At 38.3% G+C, this 27945-nt stretch overlaps 5 protein-coding genes and 1 long non-coding RNA gene across 8 annotated transcripts; 4 read left to right on the top strand and 2 right to left on the bottom strand.

The window, feature by feature from the left end:
* Positions 1 to 75: 75 nt before the first annotated feature.
* Positions 76 to 10700, bottom strand: ercc5 (excision repair cross-complementation group 5). The gene is made up of 15 exons (XM_038283841.1): positions 10475 to 10700; positions 10179 to 10354; positions 9987 to 10102; positions 9803 to 9904; positions 8043 to 8106; positions 6916 to 7065; positions 6630 to 6840; positions 5549 to 6382; positions 5203 to 5477; positions 4380 to 4499; positions 3240 to 3453; positions 2973 to 3117; positions 2665 to 2865; positions 2337 to 2421; positions 76 to 800 (listed from the first exon to the last, which is right to left on the bottom strand). Exons 1-15 carry the CDS (start codon positions 10560 to 10562, stop codon positions 294 to 296), a joined length of 3288 nt encoding a protein of 1095 aa, XP_038139769.1. The 5' UTR covers positions 10563 to 10700; the 3' UTR covers positions 76 to 293.
* On the top strand, positions 4835 to 7256 carry LOC119782741. The gene is made up of 2 exons (XR_005280703.1): positions 4835 to 6857; positions 6976 to 7256. It is a non-coding gene; the product is annotated as an uncharacterized LOC119782741 (long non-coding RNA).
* blzf1 (basic leucine zipper nuclear factor 1) lies at positions 9759 to 15848 on the top strand. Of its 3 annotated transcripts, none has more exons than XM_038283847.1 (7): positions 9759 to 10135; positions 11288 to 11357; positions 11838 to 12292; positions 12499 to 12698; positions 12828 to 12956; positions 14630 to 14858; positions 14946 to 15848. In XM_038283847.1, exons 2-7 carry the CDS (start codon positions 11333 to 11335, stop codon positions 15129 to 15131), a joined length of 1224 nt encoding a protein of 407 aa, XP_038139775.1. In that variant the 5' UTR covers positions 9759 to 10135; positions 11288 to 11332; the 3' UTR covers positions 15132 to 15848. The 3 variants fall into 3 exon arrangements, with proteins under 3 accessions (XP_038139775.1, XP_038139774.1, XP_038139776.1); XM_038283846.1 differs by lacking the exon at positions 9759 to 10135 and adding an exon at positions 10840 to 10995; XM_038283848.1 differs by lacking the exon at positions 9759 to 10135 and adding an exon at positions 11123 to 11196.
* On the bottom strand, positions 15825 to 17680 carry trmt10c (tRNA methyltransferase 10C, mitochondrial RNase P subunit). Its single transcript, XM_038283845.1, has one exon. The coding sequence runs from the start codon at positions 17428 to 17430 to the stop codon at positions 15940 to 15942; it is 1491 nt and encodes a 496-aa protein (XP_038139773.1). The 5' UTR covers positions 17431 to 17680; the 3' UTR covers positions 15825 to 15939.
* A 1129-nt stretch (positions 17681 to 18809) lies between these two features.
* On the top strand, positions 18810 to 20865 carry txnl4b (thioredoxin-like 4B). Its single transcript, XM_038283851.1, has 3 exons — positions 18810 to 18972; positions 19063 to 19214; positions 20375 to 20865. Exons 1-3 carry the CDS (start codon positions 18841 to 18843, stop codon positions 20538 to 20540), a joined length of 450 nt encoding a protein of 149 aa, XP_038139779.1. The 5' UTR covers positions 18810 to 18840; the 3' UTR covers positions 20541 to 20865.
* A 1727-nt stretch (positions 20866 to 22592) lies between these two features.
* mrpl16 (mitochondrial ribosomal protein L16) lies at positions 22593 to 27533 on the top strand. The gene is made up of 5 exons (XM_038283850.1): positions 22593 to 22825; positions 23400 to 23471; positions 24015 to 24163; positions 24636 to 24929; positions 27170 to 27533. Exons 1-5 carry the CDS (start codon positions 22759 to 22761, stop codon positions 27359 to 27361), a joined length of 774 nt encoding a protein of 257 aa, XP_038139778.1. The 5' UTR covers positions 22593 to 22758; the 3' UTR covers positions 27362 to 27533.
* The last annotated feature ends 412 nt before the right edge of the window (positions 27534 to 27945 follow it).

Here is a 27945-nt window from a genome sequence, read left to right as displayed (position 1 = left end):
GAAAAGGTATTAAGACACATTGGATGTGCAACTGTTCTTAATGTTGCAGAGTATGAAATGACCTGTGACACATACTTAGGGAAAAGTTACAAAGTTTTAATGCAGACAGGCAATCTTCTTATACAGACATATCAGAGGAGGTAAAAAATATTCTCAGCATCTTCAGTGTTTATTAAAAAAACAACAAAAAACATACAACACATAATGCATATTACAGAAAACTTTCTGTTCTGAATTTATTTTTAAAACTTTCAAGCTAATTTCACATTTGATATCAAGAGTTTAGGCACATTTTAAAGCTTCTTTCCTCTTCCTCTGGTGCGTTTTCCTCCACGGCCTCGTCTGTTGCCGTCGAACACAGACCGGGCTGTAACCATGGTAACATCCCTGCCTTCGTCACTGTCCTCACCAGAGGAGCTGCTGCTGCTACTTTTCCTCCTGGGCTTCTGAGGTAGTTTTTTACTGGTCTGATGACCAGTTGCTATGAAGGATTCCTGTCCCGTACTGCAGACATCCCTGAGGGACGTAAGAGGAGATTCTGCTTTTGACTCTGGGACTAGGAAACCTCCCCCTGTCACATGGCCCTCATCTTCTTCCTGTCCATCTGAGGTCTTTAGTTCTTTCTCTCCTTTCTTGGATTTGGATGGGGAAGACATTTCTTCTTCTTCACTACTTTCTCCCTCCCCTCCTTCCCTCTCCTTTCTCTTCAGGCAGGTGACGGCTCGGCGGAGTCGCTGGCTGCGGATCGCCTGCTTCTCCTGTTGCTCCAAGCGGAAGAATGAGTCAATTCGGAGTTGAGTCTGCATTGAAAACAATAAGAGACAAAAGCAGGGCATTAACTTTAACCAAGATAAAAATACTGGAAATATCAGTGAATATATAGGCCAGTTTTATTAATCAAATGGTCTTTCTTATTTTTATTTTTTTTTAAGTTATGGAAGTAGTCTTTTTTCTCTCCTATTTCAGCTTTTTATCAAAGTCCAGAGGTACAAAATAGCAGAATTGATGAATTCTAAATATTTTTTTATTTTTTATCCAAGAAGTACAAATGGATTTTTTTCCATACAATACCCACACATTTACAGTAAATGTATAATGCATTAAACAAATTTTGCTGAATGGAAAACAATAGTTGAGGGATGTTAAAACACAAATACTCAAACAAAAATTGTAAAGTATGAAAATAATATTTTTCTATGCGAAGAGAGGTTTATCTGATTCAATTTGAATAAATACAAACCAACCTTAAAAAAAAATAACATTAAAAGACTAAAAAAAAACCTGTTAACACTGCACTAAATTACAGCTTTCGAAAAATGTTTATTTCACTTTTTTCAACCTTCCTGCCACTTCAATCACTTTAAGCTTCTGTTTTAAGAGCAGATTCTGATCTACTCATTAGCAGAATGAATCCTAGCTAAGGACTCCAGCTTTACCAGAGAAACAATTTAACAAAATAGTTTTTTATCCAGCTAATTTTATAAAACATTTAAACAGTTTAATTATTTCGTTCTAGTTATAATGTCAGAAGTTATAATACAGCTTTCTTAAAGTAGTTTTGTTTAGTTTCTTATGAAAAAAGTTAACTCAAATCTCACATTTGATACCCATATCCGCCACCTTTGTAGGGTCTCCTTCCTTCATCTTAAAAACATTGCCAAACTTCGTCCTTCCTTCCCCCAACTGGATGCTGAGAAGTTAATCCATGCTTTTATCCCCTCTAGGTTGGATTACTGCATTGCCCTCCTCGTCAGGATCACTGGCAGGAGCCTGCAAAAGGTCCTGACGAGGAGGCGTAAATACAATCATATCACTCCGGTCTTGAATTCACTCCACTGGCTGCCTGCTCAACACAGAATCCATTACAAAATCTGTCTCCTCACCCATCAGTGCGTACATGGAACTGCCCCTGCCTACCTCAGTGATCTCCTTAAAGCACACATCAACCCATGAAGCCTCTGCTCCTCCAACTCTGCCTACTGCCTGCACAGAGACTCTGAGGGCCCCACAATCTGTGGAGGTGTTCAAAAAGCAGCTGAAAACATTAATTTTTCAAACGGTGCTTAATACTTATAGTTTTCAATTTAATTTTATGGTGTTTTTTTTTATTATACTTTGTGAACTTTTTTAACCCCTTATTGTAGCACTTTTATTTTATTTTGAAATGTAAAATGAATTATAAATAGAATGTATTATTATAATATTATTATCATTATTCATTTCTTATGAGGTTTGATGTAATCTCACTTGAGCGGCTATAGTCATGCTACCAAGGTACGATAAACCAATTAGATATGACTGTACCGCCATCAGAGCTGCTGACCGCTCTCTGTTACCTGCTGGGAGTTGAGCTGTTTGATCACAGGTTGCAGCGTCTCCTCCGTCTTCCTGCTGCTCCAGCCAAAACGACTCAAACAGAATCTAAGCAACTGGTCAAGGAAACTGTTACATTTATAAAAACACAAAAAGGAACAGAAATACATAGAGGAGCAGCAGTTGGAGCTTAGTATTCAGGTCATATTCTAATTTATGGTAAACATTAAATATAAAACAACAAATGAAAATGTAAATAAGTAAGAATTTTGACAATTCAGATTTTGAGGTGGTAGCTTACTAAATACATTTTCTGATCCAACTCTTACACAAACAGAGAATGGAGGATATTCTTTGATCATGTCAAGCTGTGGGCGCCCCCAACTGAAGGAGGCCTCTGATTGGTCAACAGCAGGCTGAAGGTAAGCCTGAGCCACCGCCGGGTTGGGAAAACCAGGATTGAGTTTCAGTTCCCTCACTTTCTTCTTCACTTTCGTGTCTCTGGGATCATCTGACAGACGCTTTTTCTCCTGAGCCCCAGACCACCAATTTCTGCAGGGATTTAAATAATTTCAATATTTTTTCATTAATTAACACGGGCAGAGCTATATTTCGGTTAGTCTTAACTGCTGAGTGGGATACAAAAAACAAAAACAAACCTGAGCTGCATGAGCGGCTCCAATCCTGGCCCTGGAAACTCATTCAGTATCTCCATGCCAGTCACGTACCCAACACCTGGCACGCCCTCTGTGTAGTCGCTTCCGAGCAGGTAGGCCAGATTGATCATTTTTGTCCTGTCCAGACCTGAGAGAAAAGCTAATCTATTAAGATTAACTCCTTTACCAAAACAAAACCTTCATCCAGTAGGTACAATGTCTTCTCTGCTGCATGTTTACCAATTCTCTACCTGAACTGAGACCACTGACCTAACTGAGTCTGGAGATCACTGTACTGGTAGTGCTCGACATATTTGTTCTGGCTGAAGAAGTTTTTGTAAACGTGTCGTCCTCCGAACAGCCAAACGTCAGAGTCGTCTGTGATGGTCCCATGCGTCTGGTCGGCGCGGTCCAGGGCTGCACACTGAGCCTCTGCCTCCATCGGAGCCACCAGAAACGGCACGCCGAACAGTCGCAGCAGCTCCTTGATTTAAAGACAGACATGAGTTTAAAGGGGCAAATACTTCTATGAGGAGGGCTGACTCTAATAGAAACTGGGTGTTATCTAACGACAACATTCACTGCACTAACAAATTAGATAGGTGAGGTAAAATTCAAATAAAAACATTAAATTTACTTGAAATGCAGGGATTACCATTTAACATTTAGATCAAATAGTTTATGTTTTCATTGGCATATATTAATAAATTACAAAAAAATAATGCTTTACCATGTAAGAAATTGTAACTTTCCGCAATTATCTTCAAATATGAATGAAAAAATATGAATAACATAAAAAATTAAATAACATATATACATCTACATATATCTATATATATACCTACATACATGTCTCTGTCCGCCTGTCTATCTATATATCTCCATTTATTTATTTTCCATCTTGTGACAGTTTTTTGTTTTTTTTTTAATGGTCATCTGATCTGTTAATGTTGCTGTCACTATTGATCCAAACACTTCAGGGTGTGCTCTTAACATTACAGCATGTTTTTCCCCTGGGGAAAATATTCTTATTTCTGTTGTCATGTGAGAAATCCCTGCACTCTTAGCAGCTCATTATCCAAACAGCTGAAAAGATTAATGCAGATCCAGCACTCTGACAGGGAAACACTAGCGCTGATTTTATGATCTAGAACATACAGGCAACTGCTGATCGTACATACAGATACAAGCGTTCTGCTACGCAGAGCAAACACTGCACACACAAATCAGGCTGCATATTTTGGCAAATGCAGCACAGAGGAATAAACTCTCCCCCCAGAGGTCCTGCACCTGCTGCAATTTATCAGATGTCCTCAGCTTTAAAAAAGAAAAAAACATCCATGTTCTTTTCACATCACTGAAGGCAGATTTTCTCCTCTCCGATCCAATTCTACATCTGGTTTAGCTCACCTGGCTTTCCAGGTACATCTGCCCCGTCACTGTGTTCGCCATTCGCTCCTGCTGCTGTTTTTGCTCCCGCAGGTTGCTCTGCTCCAGCTGCAGGGAGCTCTCCAGAGCCCCCAGCTCCTCCTGAAGAACAACAAAAACAAAAAACACAACACGACTTATAGATGGGTGCCTTCACTTAAAATTAAAGGGTCATGACGTCCCTTAAAGGTATAGTGGATGATGTCCTTTTTCCAGGTGGATCATCAAAATAAGTGGTCCTCCTAAGCGTCAATCAGTCTGGTGATATGTTTACGTAAGGCCTTCCTACGTGCTTGTCCCCATTTTCACTTACCGGAGTTGAGTCTGACATAGAGGAAAAATTGAAAATCTTTTGGACAGTAAGCTTGTATGAGTGATGCAAACAGCAACTTTTAAACAGAGCGTGCACGAGGAGAAATGGGCTTCGTCCAATCGGACGCGTTTAATAGGCGTTTCCTTTTGGGGGTAGGTACAGGGTTGTGCATGTGCTTTTTTTTTTTTATTGGAGAGGTCTTTTCTAATATTCACTAAAATCCTCCATTATACCTTTAAGGTTTGCTTTAGAAAGAAAAGAGTTTTAACATTAACTGAATTAGTAATATCTTGGTTCTGGATAATTGAATCTAATAAAATTCTTCATGCAAAACATCCGTTTAAAAAAAAAAAATTAATCATTGTAGTGGTATAGTAGCAGAAAACGTAAAATAAAAAGAAAAAATATTCAATGCCAAAAAGAAGAAAAACCCAGGTTATCAAGAGATGAAAAAAAAAAACAGATGTGTTTAGTTTTTGGGGGGATACTAACCATGTCGAGTTCTTCCCATTCATCGTTTGCTGCTGTTGTTGTCGATCCTTCGTCTGCCTCATCCTTCAGCTGCTTCTCCTGATCTTTAACCTCGGTTTCCTCCTCCTTGTCTGAACCCAGAGCTGTTTTATCAGGAACCTCTGTCAAACGACCCTCCGAATCTTCTTCCTTTTTCGTCTCATCTTTCTGGACCGCCTCTAAAACCTTTTTTTCTCCTGATGAATCTGTTGTGTCCTCCTGTTTAGATTCCTCCTCAGGCACCTCAATGAAGCTCTCTGTGGAAAACAGAAACTTTAAATCTGCTGATAAATGAAATAGTGGTGTCAAGAATTGTGTCTAACTTTACCTTCAGAATCACTTTCCTCACTCTTCTCTGACTTCAGTTCAACTCTCTTGGGTTCCTCGGGGCCTTCAGTGAGGGGATCCCTCCTCTTATCCAGAGCGCTGTCCTCAGCCTCAGCGCTTGGCGGGGCGATGGATGGCTCCTGACCGGATGCAGAAACACATAACTCGCGCTCAGTCTCTTTCTGCTCCGGCTCGTTTTGTTTATTTGCTTCCTCCTCTGACTCCTTCTCTGTTTTGGAACTTTTTCCAAGTGCTGCAGACCGAATAGCTTTATTTCTCTGTCCGATCACTTCCTCCATCTCATCCTCTGAGCTACTGCCAAGTAAACTATCATCCATTTGTAAACATTGGTGTGCGGCGTTTTGAGCAAAGTCCAAGCCCTCCTTCAGCGAAGGCCCCGTCTCCTCTTCCTCCTCAGAGCTGCTGCTCTCCACTGCTCCCACAGGACGCGGGAGACATGTCTGGAGTGTGGAGGCTGAGACACTAGCTTCATTCTCCTCTTCAGTTAATGCTTGCTGGATTGCTAGGAGTGTGCGTGGAGACACTCTTCCATCCTTTTTATCTGGGTCCTCTTCCTCCGAGCTGTCGCTCATAGCAGCCTGAATTGCCTTGAGTGTCCGAGGGGACGGTGGAGATGGTTTCGACACGGTAGGGGGGGAAACTTCAGAGCAGGTTGCTCTTACTTCATCTTTCTCATCGTCTTCATCTCCAGTGACGGGTCGCCAAAGGGGCTCCGGTTTGTCAGCGTTCCTCTTGCTGCAGCCCGTCAGGGAGCTGCCAGACCAGGGTGCAGCTGCAGGTCGGCTTTCTGAGGTTGGTTCGTTCTTTTTAGAGCCTGCATGCATAGAAAGTAAAGAGCTGAATTCTACATAAAATTAACAGCAGGAAATCAAAATAATAACCAAATCTAAGGTTGGATTGGGAACCTTTGAAATCGACATGACTTACGATATTTCAATGTGAGCAAAATTGTTATTTAGTAAAAATGTGCTGTACTTTTAATCAAACATTGAATAAGCCCTGTTAGCAATTAATATTCCCATAAGAGACTAATCATAAACCAGATGCTTAATCTGCCTCACCTTTGATCAGTATATAGTGTGAGTGGTCTTCTGAAAGCAGCCGGTTTGACTCCACGCTGTGATTCTGCTGATCTCCGTCCTGCTGGCCGAGCTGCGGGGCGCTGCCGGCGCTACGCTGGCACATCTCCTTCTCAACGCCCTCCAGACGCTGGTTCAGTCGGTTCCTCTGCAGCAGGCCGGCCAACTGGAACTGCGAAAAGTCTCTGGAACGCTAAAAGAGGAGGAAAGGTAAGAATGAAGTTGGCGCTGAAAAGAGGAGTGGAGCGTGTAGCAGACTGTGACATACCTCAGGAGGTTTGGTAAACATGGTGCGCCGTCTTTTACAGAATTCTTTCATCTCTTTTAGGATCTCGTGTTTCATCTCTGGAGGCAGGTTGGCGAAATCCTCAGAGTTGATGTCCACCGAGTTTGGGTCCTCATACAGCTCTTCGTGAAACTGAGTCATCAAGGAAGAGTTTACACAAAACGTTTAGGCACACGGAAATCTTAGGAATTAAATATATTTGGGAGATGACGAACAAATTAGAAAGAAAATGTAGTTGAAGCCCCTTTTTCATTGAGTCCTCCTCAATTTTTTTAATAATCTCAAGTTTGGTGAAATCTTAGAAAAAAAAAACAAAACAAAAACCCAAAGAAATTATACCTAAAGGCTTTTTTTTTAAATCATCTAGCCTTGTCACTCGGAAACATCCTTATGCAAAGCAGCTATTGTTTAAATAGATAGAAAGGACAGTGTTTTTCACTTTTAAAGCCTAAAAAAACAAACATCTCTCAAGCGTTTGGAACAAATTACTGCTGCTAAATTAAAAGTTAGAAACTTATTTCCCCCAAACTTTAAAAATGTTGTGTTTCGTATAACTGTTTTATTACACTTTATTTGTTTCCAAGTGTTTTAATCAAAATGTGCATTTTTAGTATCCCAAACATTTCTGAAACTAGAACACAGATAAATAATGAACAAATTTCTGCTAATTCTTCCATCAGTTCTCCTATTATGCATGATTTGAAATGACTAGTGCCATTACCTCTGTTCATTAACATCAGAAAGTATTCCAGACTCAGTTCTTTTGTCTCTTTTTCCTGGATGTGGCCCTTTATGGGTTAATTATCACCTCTCTATACTGCCAGATTTGATTTTTCCTTAAAGTTTTTCCTAAGAGGAACTTCTATGATTTCATGCCAATTCTTCACTTTAAAGTGATTTTAGACATAATTTAGACATCATTATTATTTCCATGATATCATCGGATGTAATTGCCTCTACCTTTACCTATACGACAGTGTTGAACTCAAATGAATTTGATTTAGAGGAAATAAACTGAGCTTATTTGCCTCTCTGTCATGTGACACGCAAATGTCAATTTAGACTAAACTGAATGTATAAGATTCAAAACTCCACACACTCATTCATACCTCATACGTTTGGAAGCTGTCAGCCGTTTCCTCACCGTTTTTCCCCTCCTCATCTTCACCTGAGCTGCAGAAAAAAAAATAAAATTCCTCTTTAATGAAGGTTAAAATACACGCCGCTATATGACCTAAAGACTGCCTTCATGATCATCCCGTTTCTGTATATCATCCATTCAGCTTTGCGATATTATGCCTTCTGGACTGAGTGCAGGAGGTGGGAAACAAAAAGATCCTACCTAAATTAACATCTATAGCATGAAGCTGTAGCAGAGCTGGAGAGCTCCTTCAGTGAGAGATTGCTGCATCCTAAATAAATCAGGGAGCGTTATCGCAGATCCTTCCTCCCAGCAGCTGTAAGACTTTATAACCATCACTGTTCTCAACAACCTCAATAAGTTGTTACATTTATACTGATTTTGCTGTTTCTATCTTACTCAGCTGAATAACATGCTGCTGTCATTTTGCACATCTCTGATGTTGCTGCTATTTTCAAATGTCCATTACTGTAAAAATTTCCATAGCTGTATATTGGTTATTGATTCTCCAGGTGCACTATAATCTTTTTGCTGCTGTAAACACCAGACTTTCCCCATTGTGGGACAATAAAGGGATTTTCTATTCTATTTAATTTATATAAGTTACACTCATAATTACACCAATTTGATTTAATTTCAAATCTGACACCTGTGCATAAGTAACATGTCATTTTATTGATAATAAACACAGTGCTTTAGAAAACTGAGATTTACATTAAACGATAAACCAGAGGTGCAATAGGTGACGTCTTCCAACGGCTCCACTACATTTAAGGGGTATAAGAGTAAATGGGTCACATAACAAATTGCCAAAAACCATGGGTCACTTTTCTATTACTATACAACTATGCTTGGTGTGTTGGTCTGTCACATCAAAACCCAAATGTCTCAGAGCAAATTTTTGATTCTTTTATAATTACTGTACATAGTTGGAGGCAGTAGTCTAGTTTAAAAAAAAAAAAAAAAAAAAAGAAGGGGGTTGGTGGAATTTATTTAGTTGTTTTTTGATTCACAGACATTCTGGTCATATTCATAACCCCCCCCCACCCCCGAAAGAAAAAAAAAAAAAAAAAAAAAAAAAAAAATGGACTTTGTTTCCGAGTTTGAAGATGTTTTTATTCCCATTACAGGAAGCGCTTCCAATTCAAAAGGTCAGAAATAGTGTTGAGTTAGAAGCTTTATATAGTAGCCGAAAAATTGCTTTTTCTTCTGGTTCAATTTGCATGTTTTCTAAGCCAAAACAAGTTTGGGAAACTTAGAAACAAAGTACAGTGGATTGTTTTATACTATTTTGGAAGCATACTTGGCTTAATTAACAGATTCTATTAACCTAAAGCACTATGCATGGTATGGTTGTTACATGTCAGGTATGTCGGTCATTGACCTTGACCAAGGCACCTTACAGTAGAACTGCAGTCAGTCCCTGGACTGGCATGGCTATCACAGCCCCTACATAGTTAGGGACTCATTTCCCAATGGGATCAGCTTCATAGCCGTGATTTGATTTATTTTGCTCAGGCCACTCGTAAACCCAAAGCCCGCCCAATGTTGAAAGGGCAATATTATTGCCATTAGTGTTAATATATAGTAGAAATGTTACACATTCAGTAATAAAATGTCACGGGGGAATGTATGGGAGGATGATTTTTAGATTTTTTTTTTAAGAAGGTGGATGCCATCCCCCCTCAACTCGAGTACTGGTTGGAGGAAACATTTCTCGACTCTGACCTGCTTTTTTCCTTCTCCTCTGCAGGTGGCAGGGCGGGTAGAACGTACATGTCATCCACTTCATTTCTCCTCACACTAGAAAGGCTGGGTAAAGGCTCCTTACTGCAGTGGGGGACAGAAGTGAGGAATATTTCAGATTGGACTTCAGCAGATTTCTGTGAAAACATTTCCCACTGCTGCTCACCTATGATCTCCAAGTGCAGCTTTGATAGCATGTCTCTTCAGGAACGTCCTCAGAAGTTTCTCATTGGTCTGTTTGGACTGACTGGTCAGCTCCTCTTTCCTCTGCCTCCTCAGAGCCTGCACAGGAAAGACTCCATGTTATTAAACCAGGTGAGCATCGCACCCTTACAGTGATCACCTCTGCTGCTCTCACCAGGGTCTGCTTCTTCAACATGGGAGCATCTCCATCAAACACAAACACTGGCCTTATTCGGAAGAACAGTAATTTACAGATGCGGTTGAACAGAGTGAGGAGGTGGGCGTTCTGGACGCTGTTGCCTTCACGGTCCCTCACCCCTTTCACTGCCTGGTTCAGCCATATGCTGATATCTGAGACAGACTGGTTAAGGTGCTTTGGGTGACTCAACATTGGTAGCGATTCATTCATGCAATTCGCAGGTAAATACGGGACATCTTAATAACAAGAAACAATAACAAAGTTTAGGATACCGACAGCGAGGATCTTTCCTTCCAGAGTCTCGGGGTTGATTGGTTTCCCTGTGCTCTCCAGGAGTCTCCAAAGTCCATGAACTCCCATGATAACAACTCAATATAAACACCGAGGAAAGTCTAACCAGGACCTTAGAAAATTAAACAAATGAATGAGACAAAAGAAATGTGGTAACTGGGATGTTTTTGTAGCGCTTCTTAATTCCGTAATGCAACCCAGTCAATATTCAAAGGTTCCGCTATCCTACGTAGCCTTGTTTACAAAAAAAAAAAATCAACAAAAACACACACAAAAAACAGCAATACATTTTTAAAGGTGTTATGAAGATAAATTGTGACGCTACATTTTGGGGTGTATCGTTTATTATTATTATTTTTTTGACCGGAAGTTTAGCCTGAAAGTCCAGCCTAGGAAAGAACAAAAACCCGAAAGTGCTGTTGTGAAAAGCCAACCATGTCCGGGTAGCAGAGCTAACAGCTTCGTTTTAACTGAGGGGGGAGGTGTACTACATCTTTCCGTGGTATGTAAACAAATATTTAATATTTAAATTCTAAGATTTTTTTCTCACAGTCAATTGGAACTGATTTTGTTAAACGTGATCTTACTTTATGAGTGTTCGATGCTATAGTTTTGCTGACAAAGTGAGTTATCTTAGTCAACAGCTAGCCAAACGGCTAAGTGTTGCTACGTAGTGACCTTATCAGCTCTCAGCTGATAAAAGGTGATCACTGACGGACGGTAACTTGATTCGTAAACAAACAATATTTCCGTTGTTGCTGAATAATCGCTTTATCTCCTGTTTATTATCACAGCTTGAAGAACCGCCAGGCTATAAATAAAGTCCCGTCTGCGCCACCATGGCTGCTGTTGCTGTTGGAAGAGGTTGGTAGTTTGTTAGTTTATGCTCCTGTTTGTACTAAAATAACCATACAGATGATGTCATCATTTTACCAAGGAGGCCACAATTGTTAAATGTTTTCTAAAGCTGGACATTGTGAACAATTTAGTATGTTTTTATTGACCAATGTTTGTCCAAGTAATTAGTTTTGTTTGGGTTGGCTGAATATGATAAGGCCCAAATATCTACACTAATCTGACCGCCTGATTGAGGATTTAACTAGTTTAAAATCATCTTTCAGTACAGTAAGAAATAAAATGCTAAAAGCTACAACCATTACAACAACTTTTTCTCTGCAAATCTTAGTTTTTCTCTCCATTCTCACCTCTTGCAACAAAAGCCAAGAATCTCCTTCTTTTTTATTTTTCACATTTAGTTTACACAAGTTTTCATTTTTTTTAATGGAATTATTTATACATCTGTTACTGAGATGAGCCGACATTCTTACTTTTTTGTTTTTCAAGGTTCTGCCGTCGGGCCTATTCGAGGAGCAGGCGATGGGATGGAAACTGAAAAGTCACCAGCCATACTTGAAGTCGTCACAGACGCCCCGCCGACGCTTTTACCTGAACTTCCTCTCCTCAAAGTAGCTAGCCCAAAGCACAACCCAAAACCTACGCATGTCACACATCCCACTGCCCCACAGCCTCTTGGGGTACTTCATCTGGGAAAAGTCCAGAGAGAGGCATGTACAGAAGTGGAAGCTGTTAGGATCATTGTGCCGCGAGCTGCTATCTCTCGGAGCGGCCGAGTGGCAACATCTGAAGGGAAAGACGAGGCGGGACAGCAGGCCGAAGAGCAGGGCCCTCCTCTGTTGGTGGAGGACTGGAGAGGGCAGCTGGAGAAGCTGCAGAACTCTGAACGCCGGCTTCTGCAGGACAAAGAAGGGCTTTCCAATCAGCTCCGTGTGCAGACAGAGGTACAAATCAAATAAAACCAGACAGATTTCTCAGTTAAATGTGTTAGAATATTTAGAAAAATATTATGTAAGGTTCAAATACTCTGCAACATCTTTAATTTTCAAGGCTTGTTCTTGTTTACAGAATTTACCATAGTTATGTATGTATTATGCTTGTGAATGTAAATTTTGATCTACATTAAATACTTTGCTTTATTCTCTGCCAGGTGAACCGGGAACTTAAGAAACTGTTGGTAGCATCCATGGGTGATGACCTTCAGTACCAGTTTGAGCGCCTTGCGCGGGAGAAAAACCAGCTCATCTTGGAGAACGAGGCTTTAGGCCGAAGTCTTGCGCACACTGCAGAGCAGCTGGAACGCATGAGTATCCAGTGTGATGTCTGGAGGAGCAAGTTCCTGGCCAGCAGGTGGGACACGCTCCACTTGATTTTGTCTTTGTTGGTAGGAATGGAAAAAAAAAAAACAATCTGAAAAGTATTTCTCTTAGAACATAAGCTCCATTTTCACATTGGTTTAAATAAATGTTGCCTCACCAGAGTCATGGCAGAGGAACTGACATATGCCAGAGCAGCTCTACAGAGGCAAATCAGGGAGGCCCAAGGAGCAATTCAGGACCTGCTACTGGAGAGGGAGGAGTTCTCCAGGGACATGGTGCTCAGCCACAGGTGAAACTACCACTGTCATAGCCTAAGGGCCTTTCTCAATCAGTGGCTACTCTCTCTTTCTCTACTCGCTGCTGAACTGAGTGCCCTTGATGGTGTTATAGGGTATAACTACAACCTCGGCTTTTGCGATAGCCTTCCCTCACACTAATGGAACAGGAAGCTGTCACCAAGCTCTGGCAGTAACATTAAAGAATGCTTTAGATCGTAACGCTTTAGTTGAACGCCAGTGGGTGAAACATATCTACCATTTATTAGGGGTGTGCATTGGCACTGCCCTCACGATTCGATTCGATTACTATTCACCAGGTAACGGTTCGATTCAATTTGATTCTACGATGCATTGCGATGCATCAAAATCCCATTGACTTCGTAAAATCCAAAATGTGACCAGATATCCGCTTTCCAAGCTTTTGGTGCGTTTTTAATTAGACCTACCTGTCTATCGCGGTCATCTCCCTCCGCCTCAGCCATCTTGATTGTTGTTGGTATGCCCCCGAAAGTAATTGAAACTTCACAACTTGTCCATTTGAGGACAGAAAATAAACAGTGACATAATCGATTATGGCACGTTGCCGCATCGATGCTGAATCGTGCATGCCCCGCACTGCAATGCATCGCTGAATCGATTATTGTTTACACCCCTACCATTTAGGACACCGAGGTTTGGACGCCGGTGTTTTTTCTGTTATCACTGTTATCAAATAAAAGTGTAAAGATGCCATTTCCTTTTAAAAGCAGTATCTATTTTAAAGCAGGATTAAATCTCATGATTTGGTATTTTGTGGAACCCCTCTGCTTTCCTAAAAAGCTAAAAAGTCTGATGTATGAATCCTTATTTCTGCATGTTTCTGTGTACATTTCTTTATAACATTTTCATTCACATTAAAGCTGAAAGTACCATCTGGAACACCCTTCCTTTCTTCTTATTAAAATACTAGGAACCCACTGTGTTTTAAGGTAACCATGGCAACAGTGAGCAGCAAGAGGAATCTGGAAACAGACTCTATGAGGGCCAAACCTGTCATTCCTTTAGAATCATGTGCAACGTAATGCAGCCATTTATGATTAATCTTGGCTGTCCACACCTTGTAGAAAAAAAATCATCACCATGTGTTCTTCAGAGAATAATGGAACACTTAGATGATTTCTATGCAGTTTATGCTCCTTATCACACTAACATGAGGCACATTTCCATCTTTGCTTGAAAAACAGTGGAAGATTTAAAGTTTACTTTTGATTAAGGGTCTTTCCATCATATTTTGAGGCACGTTACTCTGTAAGTCTGCATTAATTGTTTAAGTTTAAAAGCTCAACTTTATAATAAGAAACAGTGGGTTTGATCCTCCTGGAGTAAAAAAAAAAAAAAACTGTATTTTTATTTCAATAGTTTTAATGGTCAGCTTTAAGGCACTGGTTCTTCTCCATATTTTGCTTTCTGTGGGGATTTTTCTTTGTGATTCTAATTCTCTATTTCAATGAGAAACTGATTTATATTTTATTTTAATTTTATGTGCTCCACACGCCCACTTTATTTGGATGAGCTGTTTGCACAGAAAACTGATCCGTCACAGCAAATAAAGAGATTAAAAAAGTCAAAAAATTATAAGCTTTTGTTTAGGTCATGTTATGAGTAATTATTGAGTTTAATCGACCTTTGTTCTTTGTGTATTCAGATCCCTGGAACAGCTCCTGGTGTCCTTGCAGTGGGGCAGACAACAGACATACTACCCCAGTGCACAGCCGCTTAGCTTCGGTGAGCTGGCTGCAGCCAATCACAAGCTAGCAGACGCCATTAACTCCCATCTATTGGGCAAAAACGACACTAAAAGCAACACTGGGAAGAGCAGCGGTGCACCAGCAGAGCAGCTCTGCAGCACGCCAGCAGAGAAGATGGCTGAGAAGGTAGCAGTTTCACATATCTTTTCTTTCCTTAAAATTGCTAGTTTTAGAATCCAACAACTGATTTCTTTACATTTTCTTCACTCTTAGGTGCTGAAGGTGTTGAATCCAATTTCTTGTTCAGAAAACAAGGAAGAACCTCCTCTCTGTGAATCCCCCTCTCCAAACTTTCTGAACAGTAAGAAGAGCATCGGCAGGTTTCATCCTTATACCCGCTATGAGAACATAACCTTCAACTGCTGTGAGCGCTGCACCGGGGACATCATAGTATTATAAACCTCATTGGACACACAGAGCATCAGTCCGTTTTGTTTTTCTGTGAAAAACTTGTCAGACTACTGGTGTAGCTGTTTTATTGCATGGTTCGATCCTGTCATTTCAGTTAACATAAAAAAGGAATTAGGGAAGAAATTTTAGCCCAATATCAACCATGTTTAAAACTAGATGAGGGAGTCAGTGTTATGATGTGACTGCCAGCTCAGTTTTATCTGTAATATTAAGCTGGAATTGATGTTTCTTAACAGCTTTCTTCGTACTGCCATGAGCTTTTAGGTGAGGAGGCAGATGCAAGGGCTTGCACATAAAAAAGTGTGTGCATCTTTTTATTAAGGCTGCTTTTTTTTGTTTTTGTGATGTTTTAGTTTAGTTTTTTTGGAGGGGGGGCGAGTAGGATGCTTTAAAATCAGTAATAACACTCAGCAGATTCAGTGTTTTAAAGGTGAACTGATGCTACTATGATGTGCAGTTTTGCTGAAATGTCAGATACCTTTTTTTTCTGGAATACACTATGTATTTGCTACTTATATACTGCAGTATTTAAATAAATACTATACCTGCTGTATAGTATTTAGTTTTGTTTCATCCCTCTTGAAATGTAGTTATAGGTGTGATTTCAGTTACCATGAAACTGTTTCAAAACATTATTTATGAATCTTTTTGATTTCTGTCAGACAAAAAATAAAGACCAAAGAAGTTTCTACCTTTTTAATAAAAGATATTTTTGTCATTTGTACACAGTGAAAAGTTTCTTTACCACCTTCCATGTTGATTTTGATACATTGTCCTTTGTTATCTAGTTATCCTGTCACTCATCATGCCACCAGATCCTGGACTTGTCTGTATTTTTTCTTGCTTCCATCTGGCTTTTGAGCGACGTGCGTATTTTTGTTGCCCCATCCGATCCTTTTCTGGCGCCATTTGCTTCAATCATTCTGTCAGTATTGGATTTGTAGATTTCCTGGCTCTTAAATGTTCTCCCAGTGTGTTTCGCTTCAGATCTCAGGGACACATTCCCATACACTTTCTGTTTATTTCCAGTTCTGGGTCTGTTATTTGATTCCTCTGCCTGCGGCTGCCTTTGATAGAAGCCCTCGTGTTTCCGCGTCGGCACAAACTTTAAGGCCTCTTCCCATTTCCCTGTATCTTTGACAGTCAGCATGATGCGAATCATCTGGTCCAGAGTCAGATTTTTGGCTCCCATGTCCCAGTGAAGAAACTCATCAAGAGGTAAGCGAGCCGTTGCTAGATTTAGGCGCTTTGCGTTGGCCAGAGACAATCCAGACTGGATGGACCTATCCACCAAGGCACCAATGATGTAGACCTTGGAGTGGTCAAAGCTGCGGAGGACATTGGGGGAGTCAGCAGTGAGGTAAACCAGCTGTTCCCTGGGAAACAGCTTAATATAATGCTGCTCAGTGCTGGTGATGAACAGGCGCTCCCAGGTCTCTTCACCATATCGTTTCAGCAGCTCCGTCTTGTAGAACCCATCTGGGTGAAGGTTACAAAAATGTAGGTGAAACGGCTCGGCTGCACGTCGGTTCCACCCTTCCACTTCCATCAGCTGGGAGACGGTGTTCTCTATCTCCCTTCTAGACATGTTGGACTCGTAGCTCATATCAAACACAATTGGTTGACCGAACATCATGGCCTGGGCAGTTCTCCAGGCCAGCAGTTTGTCCAGGGAGCGGTCCCAGTACTGGAGAAACATGGTGTTTTTCAGAGTACGATCCCCTTCTCCATCACCACTGCTCTCCATCATGGCTGCTCTGTCAGCCTTCTTCTTCAGCTGCTTCTCCTTCCGGGCTAGTTTATGTCCCTCCTTGATGGCCAGGTATTTCAGGTACTTTTTTCTGGAAGACTTGGTGGTGAGATCTGCAAGCGTCCTCACCTCCTCCTCTGTCATTTCCTGAGGTACAAGCTTCCCAGCTTGACGCCACATAGACACCAGTTCACGGGTTGCCTCCAATGAGGAACTGCCCTTTATATCATCACCTTCATCTTCCAGACCACCATCCTCCTCACTTGTTTCCTCTTCCCGGGTTTGTCTTTGCTCCTGGAATGTAGCCTGGGATCTCATTACAGATTTCCATTTGTCTAGATCAAGAGCTTCTTTTATCTCTGATGGATCTTCTTTAGTTCCGAGGCCATCTTTCCTCAAAGGTTTACCTGCACAGATGTGTCTGACCAGGAAGGACCCTCTGTAAGGTTTAACACCAAAGGCTGGTTTGTTTGCGGATGTCAAAAAAGTCCTTTTCAAAAGCGAAATGCAGCATCTGGTAGAGAGGTGCCGCAACATAATAGGAAAAACAGAACAACGGCTTCCTCAAAAGAATTGTCAAAAACTATTTGCTGAACACGAAAAACCCGGAAATGATTTAACGAGATTATCTTCCCATTCTCTTTTCATAAACCGGTCACAGAAAAAAACAGGTAGATTGTATTAAATATCATGAAAAGAAAGATATTCGTCCCCACATGTGTTTAATATATACATCCTAAAAGTGTCGGAAGGTCACGTTGTTACACGGTGTCACATTATAATGTGTCGTACTACTCGTTCTCGCGGTTCTGCTTCTTCTTCTTAGTTGTTTGCGGTTGGCAAACAACTATATGGTGCATTACCGCCACCAACCAGTAAGGAGTGTGGATTAGGACAAACATGCTAAAAAACAAACAAACAAAAAAAACTATATTCTTTTCGCTAAACCTGTTACCAATAAATAATGAAACATAATGTTATAACCTAATCTAAGTGCTTTTCCTTAAAATATTGTGTTCTCGCGGTTGGCAAACAACTTCTGATATGCATCACCGCCATCTTCCAAAATAGAGTGGGGGACAGGAAGGCCCCAGCATTTCTATCTAAATTCTATTAAATAATCGTGGATCTTAAAAAATATAAATAAACTAAGTCTGGTCCATTGCCTGCAGCTATTAATTGTTCATGTTTTTCTATAATTAGCTGTATTTTGGTTATTTTATTTTACTCAAGACAATATTTTATTGTTTATCTTTTAACTCTTCACTAGTAAATTATAATGCATTTTTTCTAAGGTTCACAGCCATGTGACATTTTTTTCCTATAATCTTTTTACTGCTTTAAACACTAGAATTTCCCCATTGTGGGACAATAAAGGGATTTTCTATTATTCTATTCTGTTTTTATACTTAGTGTAATAAATAATGACAGGTTATAGAGTTTCTAATTCTACACAATAGCTAGAATCGCCTTTTATTTCCTGTTTAAAATACATTTGATCTCTGATTTTCTTATTTTAAATGGAACATCTATAGCTGTTTTAAAAGCTCCATGCGTTGCAAACGTATCTGCTATTTCATTTCCATCTACTCCCATATGAGATGGAACACATATAAATACAACTTCTTTCTTAGATCTGAACAGTCTATATAAAAGTCTGGATGATTTGCAGAAAAATAATTTGCTTTGAATCTGATTTCTTATTTTGAATACTGGCTAATACAGTACTAGAATTCGCAATTATTAAAGCTTTCTCTTGCCACATATTCAGAGTAAAATTTCCGAAATGTCCTAAATAGAAACTCAATTAATAAAAAAAAAAAATGGTTTTGAATATAATGTAGTTGCTTTTCTTGTTTCTTGGGGAATCTTAACTAAAGGCACACACAATTGACGTAACTTCCGTTTGTCAGCAGCAGCAGCAAAGCTAACCTCATAGCCTGTAAAATGAGTTTCTTTTTACCAAAACTAACGAGTAAAAAAGACATAGACGAAGTGATCAAAGGTGTAGCGGAGAAAGTTTTAGTTCTGCGGTTTGGAAGAGATGATGACTCAGTTTGTCTCCAGATCGACGAGATCGTAAGTGTGACTTTAATAAGAAAACATCCGCTCTGAAAATGCAGTGGCTGAACTTTTTCCTCTTGTGTTTTTTTTCTTTTTTTTTTTCAGCTGTCAAAAACTGCTCACGATCTGAGTAACATGGCATCCATCTACATCGTTGATGTGGACAAAGCTCCTATTTACACCAGATACTTTGACATCAGCTACATTCCCTCCACTGTGTTCTTTTTTAATGGACAACACATGAAAGTTGATTATGGGTATGTTGAGGAAATGGGTTAGTATTTGCATCAGCAATTAAAATACCACCCAAGTCTATTTAAGGGAACTATAACTTAGTGATAAAAGCAGAAATGAAGGGCATTTGATCATTCACTTTTTGCTAATTCATTTTATGGAAGTGATTTATTTTATATTATTTGTTATCCTAAACTATTTTATAAATATCAAAATCTATTACATTCTGGTCCTTTGAGAATGTTTAAGAATGTAAGCATTTCCAAATATCCAAGAATGCACTTGGGGAAAATAACTGATGGGATAATACACAAACATTAGGACAAAATGAAGTTTTTATCTTAGACATTTCCAACAAGATTATATAGAACAGATACAAATGAAAAAAAATGTATATATATATATATAATAATAATAAACATGGAAACCAGAAAAAAAAATGTTTTATTCTTTTGATGAAACACTAAAATTATACATAAACATAAGCAGTGATATTAAAATAATGGTAACGGAAGTGAGAATAAACTGGTAAGACAGATAAAAAAATGAAATTGAATTGAATTCAAGGAATTTAGGAAATCGATGAGGCACAAATAAGATGTAAAGTGAGGGAAAAGATAGTTTAAAGTGAAATTAAGTGAGCAATGAACTGAAGATAAGGTTGGACATTACAAATAATTTCAAAAATGGATCCAGTTTATTTTCAGTCATTTTAAAGTGCTGTAAGATTGTTGCACTTTTATACTGAAAAAAAAATTCTGGATATCTGCTTTAAAATATTGTTTATTTGATATTCTAAATTTGCTGGTAATATAGCTGTGTAGAACAAGTGCTAGTTGTCGGAATAATTCTTAGTAAGTGCTCTTATCAGCTACTTTTTCAAGTTAACGTGTTCAGTAACAGATGAGATTAAAACATTTTAATGCATTTGAGCATCTGGACATTCATCCACATTAGAGACACAAACTTACAGGTAAGATTGGGGCAGAAAATGGGATCCAATATCACATTAAAACAAAATATCTTGTGTAATCCGTTCAATAAAGAAAGATCTGAGGGCAATATTCCAACCAAGTGCTAGAGGAATGTACCTAAAATAGTAGTGAGTGATATTTTGCTTATTTTAATTAGACATGTATTATTATATTACAGTAGTGTTTATTCATTTTTTATGTCTTTCCAGCTCTCCAGATCACACTAAGTTTGTTGGCAGCTTTAAAACCAAACAGGATTTCATAGACCTGATCGAGGTGATTTACAGAGGAGCCATGAGGGGGAAAATGATTGTCCAGAGTCCCATAGATCCAAAGAATATTCCAAAGTATGATCTCGTCTACCATGGGATTTAGCTTCATTCTTCCAAGGCCAAATATTAAAGAGACTTGTTATTCTGTTGACTGAAAAAGCCACCAAATCCTCCTCTTATGTATTTGATGGAAGTTGCTGGAAACTGTTTCAGTAGTTTATAGTGTTGCCTTGTGTTCATTCTGTTTTATCTAGAATATTTATTTTTATTTCATTCCTAATGTGACAGCAATTGTGTGGATGAGGATATTGTTTCCTTTGTTAGAGGCAGAAGTTATGTTTCCCATGGAAAATAGCCACTGACCAGCTAAAGAACTTTAAATGTATCTGTAGTATAGTAATAATAAAAAAAAAAAAAAAAAAAAAAAAAAAAAATACTTGTGATAATAAAGCAGCTTAAAGACCTTGTTTCAGTGTTTATTGTCTTCATTCTACTTAAAGGTGTGAATTATTAGTATAGTCTCTTTAGCAAATAGCCTACTAACAGTTACTCTCTATATCCATCATCCAGTTATCCTATTGCTGGCATCACACTTATAGATAAGGGATGTAACAAAGCTTTATGAGGAACCAGCTTTTAAAATTATTCTCTTTTTGGTTGGTTGATTTGACTTTATTAATCTCACAGTGGAGAAATGTACTCGTGACTTCCGACTCAAATAGTCAACAAAGAGAAGAAAGTGCCCAAGGAAGAAAAAAAGGTGCATGGAATATATACAGTGCGTCCACATATATGACAGCTTTTGTTTTTTGTATTTCATGTCCATCTATTTTTTTTTTTTATAAACTATACATTCTTCTGTAAATTATACAATTTAGCTATAATTTGAGTTTTCTAGTTGTCTAGATGCTTACAATTGTCAATAAACTTCTGGAAAAAAGAAAACTCGAAGGTTTGCGTCATAGGTTGTTTATCTTTTCTCCTCATTAGATGACAGGAACAATATTTGCTGTTTTAAACACATTACAGCTGACCCAAGCTTACCAGCTGCTTAACAGAACATTCAACACAAAGTTTAACAGTTTCATCCATAAACTGTGACAGAGTGTCCATTGTGATTCACATATGTGTGCTATATGTGAAAAAAAATCCTTGTGCGTGTACTGAAATTAAATCACTGACCTTATTTTGTTAAACTTAGGAAAAGTAACCAGTGACTAATAATGAGGTTTACAGATTTATTTTATGATAACAGCAATATTTTAAATCATTCAGATAAAAAAATTATGTAAATTGTTCTCTTAGGGAGTATAAAAAACTGTGTTAATCGATTCCACTGCCGTTAATTCATTTAATTAAAAATTCTAGGTTATATAATAATTAACCACCAATATTGCCCAGCTTGTTGATTGCACAATGCAATCTGTTTGATAAAAAATGCAATTATAAATTCATTAGCAGTTTTTTGCTAGCCAGAAAATTTCATGATTCTGATAGATTTACCTGGAAGAGAGATATTCCTGTTAGTTCAGAAACAGTTGATAAAGATTTGAGGTGGATCAACGTTCCTTTTGTAATAATAATAGTGAAACTCTTGAACATTTGTTTTACCTGTGTCCTCCTACAAATCGCTTCTGGAAAGAGTTGAAAGATTGTATTTCTTATTAATGATTAATGATGTCTCCCCATTTGCCTTAAATCCCGTCATTTAAGGCAAATGGGGAGACCATCTTCCCCAGCCTGTTTCTGATACTATTAAAATCCTCCTGTTGTTGGGTATATATCTACTGTACTAACTGAAGAAATCCTAAACATTCCTTTCATTGGTTTATTAATGACTTTAAAACCTTTTTTTCTTCTCCTAAAACGATAAAAAAAAATATGCCAAAAAATTTAGTCTTGAATTCTCCCAACATCCACCTTTTATGTTTTTCATATTCCTATGGTTTTTTCTATGTTTGATTTAAATGTTTTTTGAGATAAATCCCGTGCTATTTGTTCTACTTTTGTTTTTTAATTGCAATTAATCTTAATCTGTTCATGTACACTTTTGCCATCACAGTATTTTTTTTTCATGTAAATGTCAATGGTTTAATAAAAATAGAATAATAAGTTTTATTTTGAAAGTCGGTGTCTACAGGAAGTACTTGCCTAACGTAAGCGGAAGTAGTTGTCACGTGTCACATGTGAATGACTGCGACCTTGTTGATCTAGGCTTAAATTTATGAGAACACAGTATTTCGCTAGTGTTTTTTTAAAAATGCTTGTGACTGAATGTGTCGGGGTAACTTTCTGTTTTTTGTAGCATCGCTCGGTACAACATGATGTCATTTGTTAAGGCTGCAGCGCGCGGCCTGAATGCAATCTGCAGAGCTCACAGCCAACAAGGTAGGAAGTTTGTGATAGAAAATGTTAGAAAATACAAACAATATTTAGTGAATCCTTGGAGGAGTTTAGGAACAATTACTTATATATGTATATTGTAAACAGAAAATAAATGTTTTCTGAATCACTAGTTTGATACATCGAGTTATAGATGAATATGATTGTAAACCATTGTGTTCCCATGGTCCACCCAATTTTATACGATAGAGCTTTACACACAAAGCTTTTACACGCATATATAACCCAAAGCCAAAAAAAAATAAATAAATAAATACTTATACTTATTTCAGGTTTGATTTTCAGGTAAGCACGTTCTATTTAGTTAATATCTAGAGGAAACTTCTAACCCAGGTCTCAACTCTTCTTCTAACCAATTTTTATTTACTAATCACCAAAATGACATTACAGAATAATTACATTGTAATAACATCATTAATAGTTTATTTTTTATCTTCGCTACACTGAAATTAAATGAGAAGTTGTGAGTTTTAGCATTAAAATAGACAATGCTGTGGACAGCGTGATATTCTTGAAACAAATTTGCTTAAATCTGTTAATTTTTTTTTATACTCCACAGCTCCTTTGCACAGCTGTTTGAGAATCAGTGCTGCCGGCCTGAAGACATATCAGATCACTCCAGACTACAGCAGTAAGACTTCATCCTCTCATCCGCAGATTCATGCCTCCACTGATTACAGTTGGGACAAAAAGGATCCATACTCCTGGCAGATTATGGTGTAAAATCAAGATAAGATAAGATAAGATTCAGAAGGGCATCAATAAAAAAAAAAAAAAAAGATTGAAGTATTATTTTATAGTCAAAAGTTATTTCTACATTTCATAACAGTCAATAGAAAATCTTTGTTGTCTTACAGTAGTCAAACTTCCTTAATAAAATGTCAAATTTATCAGAATGGCTGACCAGATTTGTGAATATTTCCACAGGTGATTATTTATCCACGTAGGCCTCCTTACCATCCCACTAATCTATAGATCAGCAGATCAGTAATGGGAATAAGTGAGTTTAGGCTTTACTGAATTCTCTCCAGTAATTCTAATATGTCATGTTTAACACTTAATGGATGCAGGTTTTAGAGTTTAGTAGATTATTTGTTATCATGTTGTTGTTTTCGACTGATGTCCCACATCTGAACCTGTTTTTGTCATTTTTAACCCTTCCCTTCTCTTAAAGGTGTTGTGCTACCAGAGAAACCCAAACTGAAGTTTCTGAACAAGGTGCCGAACCTAAAGAAAGCCACAAAAGAGAGTAAGAAGCTGCGGGATATCCAAGGACCAGCCAAGGCAGCAAATTCCTTCACTACAGGGCAGTATGCCATCATTGTGAGTGCACTGATAATTCACATATTTCACATATTACAATTCAACTTTATTGTCATTACAATGTCACAAGTTAAAAGCAACAAAATGTAGTTTGCATCTATCCACATGTGCTATACAGGATATAAATATTTATTTAAATGTGTACAAACCTATTTATGTATGGACTTAAACTGTATATATAAATAAAGAGTAATTGTAAGAGGCTATAAAATAAATAAATATGGAAGCCATATACAGATTTTACCGGATATATTACAAATTTCACTGCTCTAATGGGGTAAAGGTATAAAAACTTTGTGTTTTTATTTTTAAATTTTCATGTTAAGCAATTTTATTTAATCATATTTGATTAATTAAAGTGTATTCCATCTGTTGTATCTCCAGTTTTTAACTATTCTGTAATGTCAAATTGTATAAAAGTTTAAAGTTAGACCCTTGAATGAAACACAAACTTTCCTGCTTTACATTTCAGGCCATGGGTGGAGGCTACCTGCACTGGGGTCATTTAGAGATGATCCGTCTAACAATTAACCGAAAAATAGATGCCCGCACAACGTTCGCCCGTTGGCGTATCAATGCCCCGTACAAACCAATCACACGTAAAGGCCTGGGCCAGCGCATGGGCGGAGGGAAAGGAGCCATCGACCATTACGTGACACCGGTCCGGTACGGACGTTTGATTGTGGAGGTGGGAGGAAAGATAGAGCTGGGAGAGGTTGAGCATATCTTGACTGAAGTGGCCAAGAAGCTGCCTTTTCCTGCTAAGGTGAGATCACAGAGATTACTGACTATTTTTCTGAGTATGTGGATGATACTGCAAGAAGAGTTCTCTTCCTGTGGTTAGAGGTTTGCAGAAGCTGTCGTTTTTGATCAAAGAGCTGATTTGGCTCTATTTTGCTCATATTCAAAACAGTAACCACCTAAATAACCCTGATCTAACGTGTGTATAACCTACATATAAGCTTGATTTAAGTAAAACAAAAAAAAAATCTCTGCATCATTAGAAATTGTGATGCTCATGGTGGCTGCATGTCACACTAGCTCTACTGTTTTCATTCTAATGGGCTGTTCTAGAATAGCTTAGTTTCCTTTGCACGTGGACCAGGGTTTCTTTTTTTGGGTGTTTATCTTCTCTGCTGTTGGATGCTGTGTAGCTGGGGGGATTTTAGCTGGTGTCTTTTTTGTTTTAGGGCGTTTGTTATGATGCTGTAACCATAAGAAGTTTTTTTTTGTGTGCAAGGAGCAGCTGATTAAAATCACTAAAGTTGAAAAAATACAACTACTTTCACAAGTCTAAGATGAGTTGGAAAGGACGAGCCAAGAATGCAAAGCAGGGGAAAGGAGAAGAGAGAAATAGAGGAAAAACCAAACCAGCTCTTAGATCATTTGTTATGGGAAATGTGAAATCTTTTTCAAATAAGGTAGAAGAACCCAGGCTTCAGTAGAGTCCCAGTCTGAAAATATGGAGTGCAGTATGATGTGTTTCTCTGAAACATGGCTGCATCCTCATCAACAGTGTCTCTCTGCATGACTTTCTGATCATACAAGCAAATAGAAATTTAAATAAGGCTGGAAAATTTTCATTCATTTTATAATCACGCAGTACGGCTTCCGATGGCTATTTATTTCCATTTTCTTACAGTTTTTATTTATTACTACTTGTAATTAGTCTGGGTGTTTAATGTCTATAATAATGTTGCTGGACTCAACCTTGAGGGAAGCAAAATAATTGTGATCTGTGAAGATACTTGATTATTATTATTTTTTTCAATAAAGAAAACAGTAAAATAATATGAGCTTGTCCTAATCCTGTGTAAGAAGTAGAAAGTGAGATATTCTGTTAAAAAAACAAGCTAAAGTCAGGAACCCCTAAAAAAAATTTATTAACATCTGGTTTGAAAACTGCTGAGTATTAAAGGAAAACCCTGAAAAATCTCAGCAGACGTGAAGGACCTTCTAAAATAATTGGTATAGATTATAAAAACGGCACAAAGAGGCAATTTAAGAGAAAAGGATCAAGCAGAGAGAAGAAAACAATTATGATGCAGTTGCATCTAAGGGGCCCACATCCAAATAGAGGATGCTACTCAGATGAGCCAAAACTTAACAAGGCAAAAACTAAATTTTAAGCTCAGAGCCTTGAATATGGTCAGCAAGCACACCTTTCCTCCTGTGAAACTCAAGAGGTGGATCAGACACCGTGGGTGTGTCAGCTACATGTGCACAGAAAGCATGTTCAAAATCCATCGCAACATGGACATTGCAATGGCTTATAAAAAAAAAAAAAACATTGCGACGTTTTTATAACGTTGCGACGTTATGAAAAAAAAAAAAAACAGGACATCCCGGTTCCCCCTCCGGCTAGAAGGTTATGGAGTGACCATCTAGATCTTTTGGTATTAGTGCAATTGAGCTATTTTAGGGATCTCTATTGTGTCATTTATGAAATCCAAGATGAGACCTGGATGCTTTTTGGCAGGAAGGAAGGTTGAGAAAAGTTCACTTTGTTTGCAGCATATATGCATCTATGGTTTCACTAAAGCAGCAACACGGCAAGCGAAAAGGCTGTGTATTATGATTTATGTTCTCTGAAATCTGGCTGAAAACATTGTGTATTTTAACAGGTTATGTACTACTCTGAGAACATTTTTTCCTACTTTAATACTCTGTGCACGGGGTATTAAATAGTAATTGCACATTATACATTGCACAAGTTATTGCTGTTTTATTGTCACACTGTAGAGTCTGGCTGCAGCAGGGATGAATGACCTGCAGTAGCGCACCTTTTTACAAACGGTAAAAAGTCTTTCACTAAAAAAGCTCCTCAGCTTTTCTATAGTCTTGTGCTGAAGGTGGAAGGTGTTGTCCATGATGGGTGTAAGCTTAGACAGCCGCCTCCTCTCAGCCTCTTGATCCTTTGAGTCTAGAGTGCAGCCTAGGACAGAAACTGCCTTTCTCACCAGTTTGTTCAAGGTTATAATTTTTTTTTTCCATTTATTATTTCAGGTAATGAGCAGAGAGAGTCTGGAAGAAATGCAAAGAAAACAGGAAGAGATGGAGAAGAACAACCAGAATCCCTGGACCTTTCAGCAGATAGCCCGGGGCAACATGTTGGGCATCAGGAAGGTGCTTAGTCCATTTGACCTGAACAACCATGGACGCTTTACTGGCAAATTTCACCTTCCAGGGAGGGTGTGAGGGACCTGTGGAGCAGCTCACATCATCCAGACCATGAATGAAAGCGTGATGATTATTTCCCTGCTTTCAGGATGATCTTTTTTTTTCATTCTAACATTTTGTCAAGTCATTTTCTTATATCATGTTGGTTCTGGCTCATAGAAAAACTAAATAAAGTATGGAAACGAAATGATTATACTTCATTTATTGAAAACCACAATGCAACATGAAAACATGAAATAATATGCTAATACGCTTTTCTAAGTGTGTTTTTTTAAGTGGTTTTTGCAAACATTTCATTGCATATAAATTACAAGAAAGACATTTTTCCCCCAAAAAAAATAGATAAATAAATAAATTTTTGTACAAAACATTTCTGTAAACTCATCAATTTGCACTATGTGTGTAGATATTTGCCGGTTTAAATGATTGGAGAATTACAGAGTTTATATATTCATGTTTAATTTGATGTTGAGAAACAGCATTTTTTTGAAATATCTCTTTTTGATAACATTTACTTTCCCTCTCATGCATATTTTGGGTCTCTGAAAGTCAGGTGTTTGTTACATATCATCAAACCTTTGATTGTGTGGTTCAATGATTAA

Source organism: Cyprinodon tularosa, unplaced genomic scaffold, assembly GCF_016077235.1.
Source record: "Cyprinodon tularosa strain WSP-4 unplaced genomic scaffold, ASM1607723v1 ctg197, whole genome shotgun sequence".
Classification (NCBI taxonomy): domain Eukaryota; kingdom Metazoa; phylum Chordata; class Actinopteri; order Cyprinodontiformes; family Cyprinodontidae; genus Cyprinodon; species Cyprinodon tularosa.
Note: the sequence above shows the minus strand (reverse complement) of the source record. Positions and strands in the feature narration are given on the sequence as shown.

Bases quoted from the DNA above. Each gene is read 5' to 3' on its own strand.
- txnl4b (XM_038283851.1), top strand. From the start codon at position 18,841: ATGAGTTTCTTTTTACCAAAACTAACGAGTAAAAAAGACATAGACGAA. The intron at 18,973-19,062 runs GTAAGTGTGACT...TTTTTTTTTCAG, and splicing joins GTCTCCAGATCGACGAGATC to CTGTCAAAAACTGCTCACGA. The intron at 19,215-20,374 runs GTATGTTGAGGA...ATGTCTTTCCAG, and splicing joins CACATGAAAGTTGATTATGG to CTCTCCAGATCACACTAAGT.
- ercc5 (XM_038283841.1), bottom strand. From the start codon at position 10,562: ATGGGAGTTCATGGACTTTGGAGACTCCTGGAGAGCACAGGGAAACCA. The intron at 6,841-6,915 runs GTATGTCACAGT...CTCCTCTTTTAG, and splicing joins TGTTTACCAAACCTCCTGAG to CGTTCCAGAGACTTTTCGCA. The intron at 3,454-4,379 runs GTGAGCTAAACC...CTTTAAATCAAG, and splicing joins AGATGTACCTGGAAAGCCAG to GAGCTGCTGCGACTGTTCGG.
- blzf1 (XM_038283847.1), top strand. From the start codon at position 11,333: ATGGCTGCTGTTGCTGTTGGAAGAG. The intron at 11,358-11,837 runs GTTGGTAGTTTG...TTGTTTTTCAAG, and splicing joins TGCTGTTGCTGTTGGAAGAG to GTTCTGCCGTCGGGCCTATT. The intron at 14,859-14,945 runs GTAGCAGTTTCA...CTTCACTCTTAG, and splicing joins CAGAGAAGATGGCTGAGAAG to GTGCTGAAGGTGTTGAATCC.
- mrpl16 (XM_038283850.1), top strand. From the start codon at position 22,759: ATGATGTCATTTGTTAAGGCTGCAGCGCGCGGCCTGAATGCAATCTGC. The intron at 22,826-23,399 runs GTAGGAAGTTTG...TATACTCCACAG, and splicing joins CAGAGCTCACAGCCAACAAG to CTCCTTTGCACAGCTGTTTG. The intron at 24,164-24,635 runs GTGAGTGCACTG...TTTACATTTCAG, and splicing joins CAGGGCAGTATGCCATCATT to GCCATGGGTGGAGGCTACCT.
- trmt10c (XM_038283845.1), bottom strand. From the start codon at position 17,430: ATGTTGCGGCACCTCTCTACCAGATGCTGCATTTCGCTTTTGAAAAGG.